Here is a 9,876-nt window from a genome sequence, read left to right on the forward strand (position 1 = left end):
AGGGATGTAGGAGGTCAGGGATGTGTAGGAGGTCAGAGATGTAGGAGGTCAGGGATGTAGGAGGTCAGGGATGTGTAGGAGGTCAGGGATGTGTAGGAGGTCAGGGATGTGTAGGAGGTCAGGGATGTAGGAGGTCAGAGATGTAGGAGGTCAGGGATGTGTAGGATGTCAGGGTTGTGTAGGAGGTCAGGGATGTGTAGGAGGTCAGGGATTTAGGAGGTGAGAGATGTAGGAGGTGAGAGATGTAGGAGGTCAGGGTTGTGTAGGAGGTCAGGGATGTGTAGGAGGTCAGGGATTTAGGAGGTGAGAGATGTAGGAGGTGAGAGATGTAGGAGGTCAGAGATGTAGGAGGTCAGGGATGTAGGAGGTCAGGGATGTAGGAGGTCAGAGATGTGTAGGAGGTCAGGGATGTGTAGGAGGTCAGATGTAGGAGGTCAGATGTAGGAGGTCAGAGATGTAGGAGGTCAGGGATGTGTAGGAGGTCAGAGATGTAGGAGGTCAGGGATGTAGGAGGTCAGAGATGTAGGAGGTCAGGGATGTAGGAGGTCAGGGATGTAGGAGGTCAGATGTAGGAGTTGAGAGATGTAGGAGGTGAGAGATGTAGGAGGTGAGAGATGTAGGAGGTCAGGGATGTAGGAGGTCAGATGTAGGAGGTCAGATGTAGGAGGTCAGATGTAGGAGGTGAGAGATGTAGGAGGTCAGATGTAGGAGGTCAGATGTAGGAGGTCAGATGTAGGAGGTCAGAGATGTAGGAGGTCAGAGATGTAGGAGGTCAGGGATGTGTAGGAGGTCAGGGATGTAGGAGCTCAGGGATGTAGGAGCTCAGATGTAGGAGCTCAGATGTAGGAGGTCAGGGATGTAGGAGGTCAGAGATGTAGGAGGTCAGAGATGTAGGAGGTCAGATGTAGGAGGTCAGAGATGTAGGAGGTCAGAGATGTAGGAGGTCAGGGATGTAGGAGGTCAGAGATGTAGGAGGTCAGAGATGTAGGAGGTCAGGGATGTAGGAGGTCAGGGATGTAGGAGGTCAGATGTAGGAGGTCAGAGATGTAGGAGGTCAGATGTAGGAGGTCAGAGATGTAGGAGGTCAGATGTAGGAGGTCAGATGTAGGAGGTCAGGGATGTAGGAGGTCAGATGTAGGAGGTCAGAGATGTAGGAGGTCAGATGTAGGAGGTCAGAGATGTAGGAGGTCAGATGTAGGAGGTCAGATGTAGGAGGTCAGGGATTTAGGAGGTCAGGGATGTAGGAGGTCAGAGATGTAGGAGGTGAGAGATGTAGGAGGTCAGAGATGTAGGAGGTCAGGGATGTAGGAGGTCAGATGTTGGAGGTCAGGGATGTTGGAGGTCAGAGATGTAGGAGGTCAGGGATGTAGGAGGTCAGATGTAGGAGGTCAGGGATGTAGGAGGTCAGAGATGTAGGAGGTCAGATGTAGGAGGTCAGAGATGTAGGAGGTCAGATGTAGGAGGTCAGAGATGTAGGAGGTCAGAGATGTAGGAGGTCAGATGTAGGAGGTCAGAGATGTAGGAGGTCAGATGTAGGAGGTCAGGGATGTAGGAGGTCAGGGATGTACCCATACCGTTCTGAACCGACCCGTACCGGACTGCATTGGAAACGAGGCTTTAATGTTCCGTTGGTTACAGATTTTATGAGTTTAACTTTCAGCAGGAATTATTTATTCAGTGTTGTTCCTTCATCTGTTCAGCATCCTGACAGCCATTCCTCCTTCTCTTCCTCCTCTTCCTCCTCCTCTTCCTCCTCCTCCTCGTCTTCCTCTTCTTCTTCCTCTTTTTACTCCTCTTCCTTCTCCTCCTCTTCCTCCTCTTCCTCCTCCTCGTCTTCCTCTTCTTCTTCCTCTTTTTACTCCTCTTCCTTCTCCTCCTCTTCCTCCTCTTCCTCCTCCTCGTCTTCCTCTTCTTCTTCCTCTTTTTACTCCTCTTCCTTCTCCTCCTCTTCCTCCTCCTCTTCCTCCTCTTCCTCCTCCTCCCCGTCTTCCTCTTCCTCTTCCTCTTTTTACTCCTCTTCCTTCTCCTCCTCTTCCTCCTCCTCTTCCTCCTCCTCGTCTTCCTCTTCCTCTTTTTGCTCTTCTTCCTTCTCCCCCTCTTCCTCTTTCTCCTCCTCCTCTTCCTCCTCCTCTTCCTCTTTCTCCTCCTCCTCTTCCTCCTCCTCCTCCTCCTCGTCTTCCTCTTTTTACTCTTCTTCCTCCTCCTCTTCCTCCCCTCCTCCTCTTCTTCCTTCTCCTCCTCTTCCTCCTCTTCCTCCTCTTCCTCCCCCTCTTCCTCTTCCTCCTCCTCGTCTTCCTCTTTTTACTCTTCTTCCTTCTCCTCTTCCTCCTCCTCCTCCTCCTCCTCCTCTTCCTCTTCCTCTTCTTCTTCCTCCTCTTCCTCCTCCTCCTCCCCCCCTCTTCCTCTTCTTCCTCCTCCTCCCCCTCTTCCTCCTCTTCCTCCTCCTCTTCTTCCTCCTTTTCCTCTTCCTCTTCCTCCTCCTCCCCCTCCCCCTCCCCCTCCTCCTCCTCCTCCTCCCCCTCCTCCTCTTCTGTAGCTGAGTGGTTCGCCTCCTGACTCCTGCAGTGACTTCAGCTTCTCTAAAAGGGGTCAGCTGATCATGAGCGCCATTGATCCAACCAACAGCTCGGCCACGCCCCCTCTGTCCTCCATCCTGACCAATGGCTCGACTCCGCCCATCCATCAGGCTCCTCCTCCATCCGACCTCCAGAAGTGGATCATCGATGCAGCCAAGGTGGGCGGAGCCAAGGCACACACAGAACCCTGAAAATCACAGGATGAGCCTCTAACTGTGTGTGTGTGTTTCCGTGTGCGTGTGTTTCCGTGTGCGTGTGTTTCCGTGTGCGTGTGTTTCCGTGTGTGTGTGTTTCCGTGTGCGTGTGTTTCCGTGTGCGTGTGTTTCCGTGTGCGTGTGTTTCCGTGTGCGTGTGTTTCCGTGTGCGTGTGTTTCCGTGTGCGTGTGTTTCCGTGTGCGTGTGTTTCCGTGTGCGTGCGTTTCCGTTTGCGTGCGTTTCCGTGTGCGTTTGTTTCCGTGTGCGTGTGTTTCCGTGTGCGTTTGTTTCCGTGTGCGTGTGTTTCCGTGTGCGTGCGTTTCCGTGTGCGCGTGTTTCCGTGTGCGTGTGTTTCCGTGTGCGTGTGTTTCCGTGTGCGTTTGCTTCCGTGTGCGTGTGTTTCCGTGTGCGTGTGTTTCCGTGTGCGTGTGTTTCCGTGTGCGTGTGTTTCCGTGTGCGTTTGTTTCCGTGTGCGTGTGTTTCCGTGTGCGTGTGTTTCCGTGTGCGTGTGTTTCCGTGTGCGTGTGTTTCCGTGTGCGTGTGTTTCCGTGTGCGTGCGTTTCCGTGTGCGTGCGTTTCCGTTTGCGTGTGTTTCCGTGTGCGTGTGTTTCCGTGTGCGTTTGCTTCCGTGTGCGTGCGTTTCCGTGTGCGCGTGTTTCCGTGTGCGTGTGTTTCCGTGGGCGCTTGTTTTCCGTGTGCGCGTGTTTCCGTGTGCGCGTGTTTCCGTGTGCCTGTGTTTCCGTGTGCCTGTGTTTCCGTGTGCCTGTGTTTCCGTGTGCCTGTGTTTCCGTGTGCGTGTGTTTCCGTTTGCGTGCGTTTCTGTGTGCGTGCGTGTCCGTGTGCGCGTGTTTCCGTGTGCGCGTGTTTCCGTGTGCGTGTGTTTCCGTTTGCGTGCGTTTCCGTGTGCGTTTGCTTCCGTGTGCGTGCGTGTCCGTGTGCGCGTGTTTCCGTGTGCGCGTGTTTCCGTGTGCGCGTGTTTCCGTGGGCGCTTGTTTTCCGTGTGCGCGTGTTTCCGTGTGCGCGTGTTTCCGTGGGCGCGTGTTTCCGTGGGCGCGTGTTTTCCGTGTGCGCGTGTTTCCGTGTGCGCGTGTTTCCGTGTGCGCGTGTTTCCGTGTGCGCGTGTTTCCGTGGGCGCTTGTTTTCCGTGTGCGCGTGTTTCCGTGTGCGCTTGTTTCCGTGTGCGCGTGTTTCCGTGGGCGCGTGTTTTCCGTGTGCGCGTGTTTCCGTGTGCGCGTGTTTCCGTGTGCGCGTGTTTCCGTGTGCGCGTGTTTCCGTGTGCGCGTGTTTCCGTGTGCGCGTGTTTCCGTGGGCGCTTGTTTTCCGTGTGCGCGTGTTTCCGTGTGCGCTTGTTTCCGTGTGCCTGTGTTTCCGTGTGCGTGTGTTTCCATGTGCGTGTGTTTCTGTGTGCGTGTGTTTCTGTGTGCGCGTGTTTCCGTGTGTGCTTGTTTCCGTGTGTGCTTTTTTCCGTGTGCCTGTGTTTCCGTGTGTGCTTGTTTCCGTGTGCCTGTGTTTCCATGTGCGTGTGTTTCCATGTGCCTGTGTTTCCGTGTGCGTGTGTTTCCGTGTGCCTGTGTTTCCGTGTGTGCTTGTTTCCGTGTGCCTGTGTTTCCGTGTGTGCTTGTTTCCGTGTGTGCTTGTTTCCGTGTGCCTGTGTTTCCGTGTGCGCGTGTTTCCATGTGCGTGTGTTTCCGTGTGCGTGTGTTTCCGTGTGCCTGTGTTTCCGTGTGTGCTTGTTTCCGTGTGCCTGTGTTTCCGTGTGTGCTTGTTTCCGTGTGTGCTTGTTTCCGTGTGCCTGTGTTTCCATGTGCGTGTGTTTCCATGTGCGTGTGTTTCCGTGTGCGTGTGTTTCCGTGTGCCTGTGTTTCCGTGTGTGCTTGTTTCCGTGTGCCTGTGTTTCCGTGTGTGCTTGTTTCCGTGTGCGCTTGTTTCCGTGTGCCTGTGTTTCCGTGTGCGTGTGTTTCCATGTGCGCGTGTTTCCGTGTGCGCGTGTTTCCGTGTGCGCGTGTTTCCGTGTGTGCTTGTTTCCGTGTGTGCTTGTTTCCGTGTGTGCTTGTTTCCGTGTGCCTGTGTTTCCGTGTGTGCTTGTTTCCGTGTGCCTGTGTTTCCATGTGCGTGTGTTTCCATGTGCGTGTGTTTCCGTGTGCGTGTGTTTCCGTGTGTGCTTGTTTCCGTGTGCCTGTGTTTCCGTGTGTGCTTGTTTCCGTGTGCCTGTGTTTCCGTGTGCGCGTGTTTCCGTGTGCGTTTGTTTCCGTGTGCCTGTGTTTCCGTGTGCGTGCGTTTCCGTGTGCGTGCGTTTCCGTGTGCGTGCGTTTCCGTGTGCGTGCGTTTCCGTGTGCTTGTTTCCGTGTGCCTGTGTTTCCATGTGTGCTTGTTTCCGTGTGCTTGTTTCCGTGTGCCTGTGTTTCCATGTGTGCTTGTTTCCGTGTGCCTGTGTTTCCGTGTGCGTGTGTTTCCGTGTGCCTGTGTTTCCGTGTGTGCTTGTTTCCGTGTGCCTGTGTTTCCGTGTGTGCTTGTTTCCGTGTGCGCTTGTTTCCGTGTGCCTGTGTTTCCGTGTGCGTGTGTTTCCATGTGCGTGTGTTTCCGTGTGCGCGTGTTTCCGTGTGCGCGTGTTTCCGTGTGTGCTTGTTTCCGTGTGTGCTTGTTTCCGTGTGTGCTTGTTTCCGTGTGCCTGTGTTTCCGTGTGTGCTTGTTTCCGTGTGCGTGTGTTTCCATGTGCGTGTGTTTCCGTGTGCGTGTGTTTCCGTGTGCCTGTGTTTCCGTGTGTGCTTGTTTCCGTGTGCCTGTGTTTCCGTGTGTGCTTGTTTCCGTGTGCGCTTGTTTCCGTGTGCCTGTGTTTCCGTGTGCGTGTGTTTCCATGTGCGTGTGTTTCCGTGTGCGCGTGTTTCCGTGTGCGCGTGTTTCCGTGTGTGCTTGTTTCCGTGTGTGCTTGTTTCCGTGTGTGCTTGTTTCCGTGTGCCTGTGTTTCCGTGTGTGCTTGTTTCCGTGTGCCTGTGTTTCCATGTGCGTGTGTTTCCGTGTGCGTGTGTTTCCGTGTGTGCTTGTTTCCGTGTGCCTGTGTTTCCGTGTGTGCTTGTTTCCGTGTGCCTGTGTTTCCGTGTGCGCGTGTTTCCGTGTGCGTTTGTTTCCGTGTGCCTGTGTTTCCGTGTGCGTGCGTTTCCGTGTGCGTGCGTTTCCGTGTGCGTGCGTTTCCGTGTGCTTGTTTCCGTGTGCCTGTGTTTCCATGTGTGCTTGTTTCCGTGTGCTTGTTTCCGTGTGCCTGTGTTTCCATGTGTGCTTGTTTCCGTGTGCCTGTGTTTCCGTGTGTGCTTGTTTCCGTGTGCCTGTGTTTCCGTGTGCGCGTGTTTCCGTGTGCGTTTGTTTCCGTGTGCCTGTGTTTCCGTGTGCGTGCGTTTCCGTGTGCGTGCGTTTCCGTGTGCGTGTGTTTCCATGTGCGTGTGTTTCCGTGTGCGTGTGTTTCCGTGTGCCTGTGTTTCCGTGTGTGCTTGTTTCCGTGTGCCTGTGTTTCCGTGTGTGCTTGTTTCCGTGTGTGCTTGTTTCCGTGTGCCTGTGTTTCCGTGTGCGCGTGTTTCCGTGTGCGTTTGTTTCCGTGTGCGTGCGTTTCCGTGTGCGTGCGTTTCCGTGTGCGTGCGTTTCCGTGTGCTTGTTTCCGTGTGCCTGTGTTTCCGTGTGCGTGCGTGTCCGTGTGCGCGTGTTTCCATGTGCGTGTGTTTCCGTGTGCGTGTGTTTCCATGTGCGTGTGTTTCCATGTGCGCGTGTTTCCGTGTGCGCGTGTTTCCGTGGGCGCGTGTTTCCGTGGGCGTGTGTTTCCGTGTGCGCGTGTTTCCGTGGGCGCTTGTTTTCCGTGGGCGCGTGTTTCCGTGGGCGCTTGTTTTCCGTGTGCGTGTGTTTCCGTGTGCGTGTGTTTCCGTGTGCGTGTGCAGGGCCGTCGCACGCAGCTGGTCAGCCTGACCCGGCCGCTCTCCGGTGGCCTGGGCTTCAGCGTGGTTGGTCTGAATCCTGCAGGAAGCAGCAGCCAGGGCATCTTCATCAAACACATCCAGCCGGGAGGAATCGTTCACAGGTTCACTGACGCACTCGTTTCCTCACTTCTGGTTTATTCATGTAGCATCAGTTCAAACCTACAGATTGCAAAGAAAGTCAGTAAAATGGTTCCTGTCCAGCAGCTTTAAGGAAAACTTCACAAAGAGCTTCAAATAAGATACATAAGATAAAAATAAGTGAAACTTGAGGACCCAGAGTCTCCCTGAGCTTATACACAGATCTGTGGGGCTCAGACTCTGTTTCCTCTTCATTAAGATGGAGAAAGCTGTCAGGCATCCAACTTTTAACAGTCTGAGCAGCTGTGAAAGATCTGCAGCTGAGAAACATCTTAAAGAGAAATACAGCTGAGTGTCATCTGCATAGTGGGAGGATATGTCCTTAAGGAGGGAGCAGATATAACAGGAACAATAAAGGCCCCAGAACTGAACCCTGCTGGACACCGTAGGAGAGAGAAGTGGAAGAGGGGCTACACTTGTAAAATGATGGTTACACCCAGAATGTGATGGTCAGCAGTATCAGAGGCAGAGGTCCGGTCCAACATCAGCAGAACCGAACATTATCCTCATCAGTGAGCATCAGGATGAGACTCTAAGAAGAGCAGTTTCTCTAGTTTGTAATCTGCTGAGCCACAACCTTTCCTAAAAGATAAATCTATTGTGTTCTGTCGGGTCATCGCGTTGCAGGGACGGGCGTCTCCAGGAACGGGACCAGATCCTGGTGATAAACGGCAGCCCTTTGGAGCCGGGTGTCGGCCAGCAGCAGGTTCTGGACCTCCTACAGCAGCCCGGAGAGACGGTGGAGCTGGTGGTGGCCCGGGAGCGCTCCCCCGACATGCCGCCAACACTCAGCACGCCCACCAGCACGGTAAGACTTTCAACCATGGCATCGTTTGGGATTTAAACTTCTGCGTGGAAGATCGGACCCAGAGAGTCAGAGAAAGAGAGTCACAGAAAGAGTCACAGAACAGAAGAAGAGTCAGAGAAAGAGAGTCACAGAACAGAAGAAGAGTCAGAGAAAGAGTCAGAGAAAGAGAGTCACAGAACAGAAGAAGAGTCACAGAAAGAGAGTCACAGAACAGAAGAAGAGTCACAGAAAGAGAGTCACAGAACAGAAGAAGAGTCACAGAAAGAGTCAGAGAAAGAGAGTCACAGAACAGAAGAAGAGTCAGAGAAAGAGTCAGAGAAAGAGAGTCACAGAACAGAAGAAGAGTCACAGAAAGAGTCAGAGAAAGAGAGTCACAGAACAGAAGAAGAGTCACAGAAAGAGAGTCACAGAACAGAAGAAGAGTCACAGAAAGAGAGTCACAGAACAGAAGAAGAGTCACAGAAAGAGTCAGAGAAAGAGAGTCACAGAACAGAAGAAGAGTCAGAGAAAGAGTCAGAGAAAGAGAGTCACAGAACAGAAGAGTCAGAGAAAGAGAGTCACAGAACAGAAGAAGAGTCAGAGAAAGAGAGTCACAGAACAGAAGAAGAGTCAGAGAAAGAGAGTCACAGAACAGAAGAAGAGTCACAGAAAGAGTCAGAGAAAGAGAGTCACAGAACAGAAGAAGAGTCACAGAAAGTCAGAGAAAGAGAGTCACAGAAAGAGAGTCAGAGAAGAAGAGTCAAAGAACAGAAGAAGAGTCAGAGAAAGAGAGTCACAGAACAGAAGAAGTCACAGAAAGAGTCAGAGAAAGAGAGTCACAGAACAGAAGAAGAGTCACAGAAAGAGTCAGAGAAAGAGAGTCACAGAACAGAAGAAGAGTCAGAGAAAGAGAGTCACAGAACAGAAGAAGAGTCAGAGAAAGAGAGTCACAGAACAGAAGAAGAGTCACAGAAAGTCAGAGAAAGAGAGTCACAGAAAGAGAGTCAGAGAAGAAGAGTCAAAGAACAGAAGAAGAGTCAGAGAAAGAGAGTCACAGAACAGAAGAAGTCACAGAAAGAGTCAGAGAAAGAGAGTCACAGAACAGAAGAAGAGTCACAGAAAGAGTCAGAGAAAGAGAGTCACAGAACAGAAGAAGAGTCACAGAAAGAGTCAGAGAAAGAGAGTCACAGAACAGAAGAAGAGTCAGAGAAAGAGAGTCACAGAACAGAAGAAGAGTCAGAGAAAGAGAGTCACAGAACAGAAGAAGAGTCAGAGAAGAAGAGTCACAGAACAGAAGAAGAGTCAGAGAAAGAGAGTCAGAGAAAGAGAGTCAGAGAAGAAGAGTCCACACTCAGTAAAACAATTGGAAGGTTAAACCAAAAAGCAGCGAATCCTCACTGGCAGCTGGGAGTTATCTGATCTGTGTTCTGATCTGTTGAAGCTGCCGGTGCTTCAGTTTTATAAACCTGGAACAAAACAAAGTTTTCTTTTAGTGGGTTTGAATCTGCTGCGGAGTGGGAAGCAGCTTATTCTGAACTCAGAACTCCTGATTGGACCCGCGACTCATACCAAAACTTATTTTACAGAAACCAGTCAAACAAGTCGTGAAAATGAATCATTCACATTAAAATCATCATAAAAATATGTTAAAATGGATAAAAACTAGACCTCAAACTCTGTAGGAAACTGATTTTCTGAACACACACACACACGGCGGCTCGGCTGTCAATCAGGCCCGGCGCCGCTGAGGGGCTGTCAATCATAACTGGAGGTCACTTTGGGACCACGCCTCTGAGTCGGAGTGAGACCTCCCGTCTATGACGAGCCGCGAGTCTGCTGACATTGACTCGGATGATTTTAATGACCTCGGAGCCGATAGGAAATCAAGTTAGTGCTCCGGCTGCCGCATCGCTCCTGACAATATGTATTTAAGTCGGAGAGGCGGCGCGATCAATGAATGTCGACACCACGGGGGGGTCGAAGCCTGGCAGCGAGGCGGGAGAGGGAGGCCGGGGAGAGGACGATGACATCACCGCCAGTCCTCTGGCTGAGCCGCGGTTCAGGGTCGGAGGTCAGAGTGTTTCTGTAATCCATTCACCTGATGCAGCGAGGCGTCCTCTGACAGCGCTCTGATGTCACTGCAGATGTTCTTCTAACCTGTGAAACAGAACCTGTGCGCCTGGATGCGTCTGACATGATCTGATTTTGGATGAATTATGAT

The 9,876-nt window shown here is 52.2% G+C and overlaps 2 protein-coding genes across 5 annotated transcripts in view; both read left to right on the plus strand.

Annotated features, from left to right (window-relative positions):
* Positions 1-9,876, plus strand: part of patj (PATJ crumbs cell polarity complex component) — a 251,504-nt gene that overhangs the window by 16,755 nt on the left and 224,873 nt on the right. For all 4 annotated transcript variants that reach the window (XM_075486127.1, XM_075486126.1, XM_075486129.1 and 1 more), the window contains exons 4-6: positions 2,537-2,734; positions 6,692-6,831; positions 7,496-7,676. In XM_075486127.1, the coding sequence (XP_075342242.1) occupies positions 2,537-2,734; positions 6,692-6,831; positions 7,496-7,676 (519 nt within the window). The remainder of the gene's footprint in view (positions 1-2,536; positions 2,735-6,691; positions 6,832-7,495; positions 7,677-9,876) is intronic.
* LOC142400906 (uncharacterized) lies at positions 7,722-9,074 on the plus strand (the record flags this gene model as incomplete). The annotated part of the gene is made up of 1 exon (XM_075486160.1): positions 7,722-9,074. A coding segment is annotated over one exon (1,353 nt), but the record flags the coding sequence as incomplete, so codon positions are not given.

This window comes from Odontesthes bonariensis, chromosome 15 (assembly GCF_027942865.1).
Source record: "Odontesthes bonariensis isolate fOdoBon6 chromosome 15, fOdoBon6.hap1, whole genome shotgun sequence".
In the NCBI taxonomy this organism is placed as follows: domain Eukaryota; kingdom Metazoa; phylum Chordata; class Actinopteri; order Atheriniformes; family Atherinopsidae; genus Odontesthes; species Odontesthes bonariensis.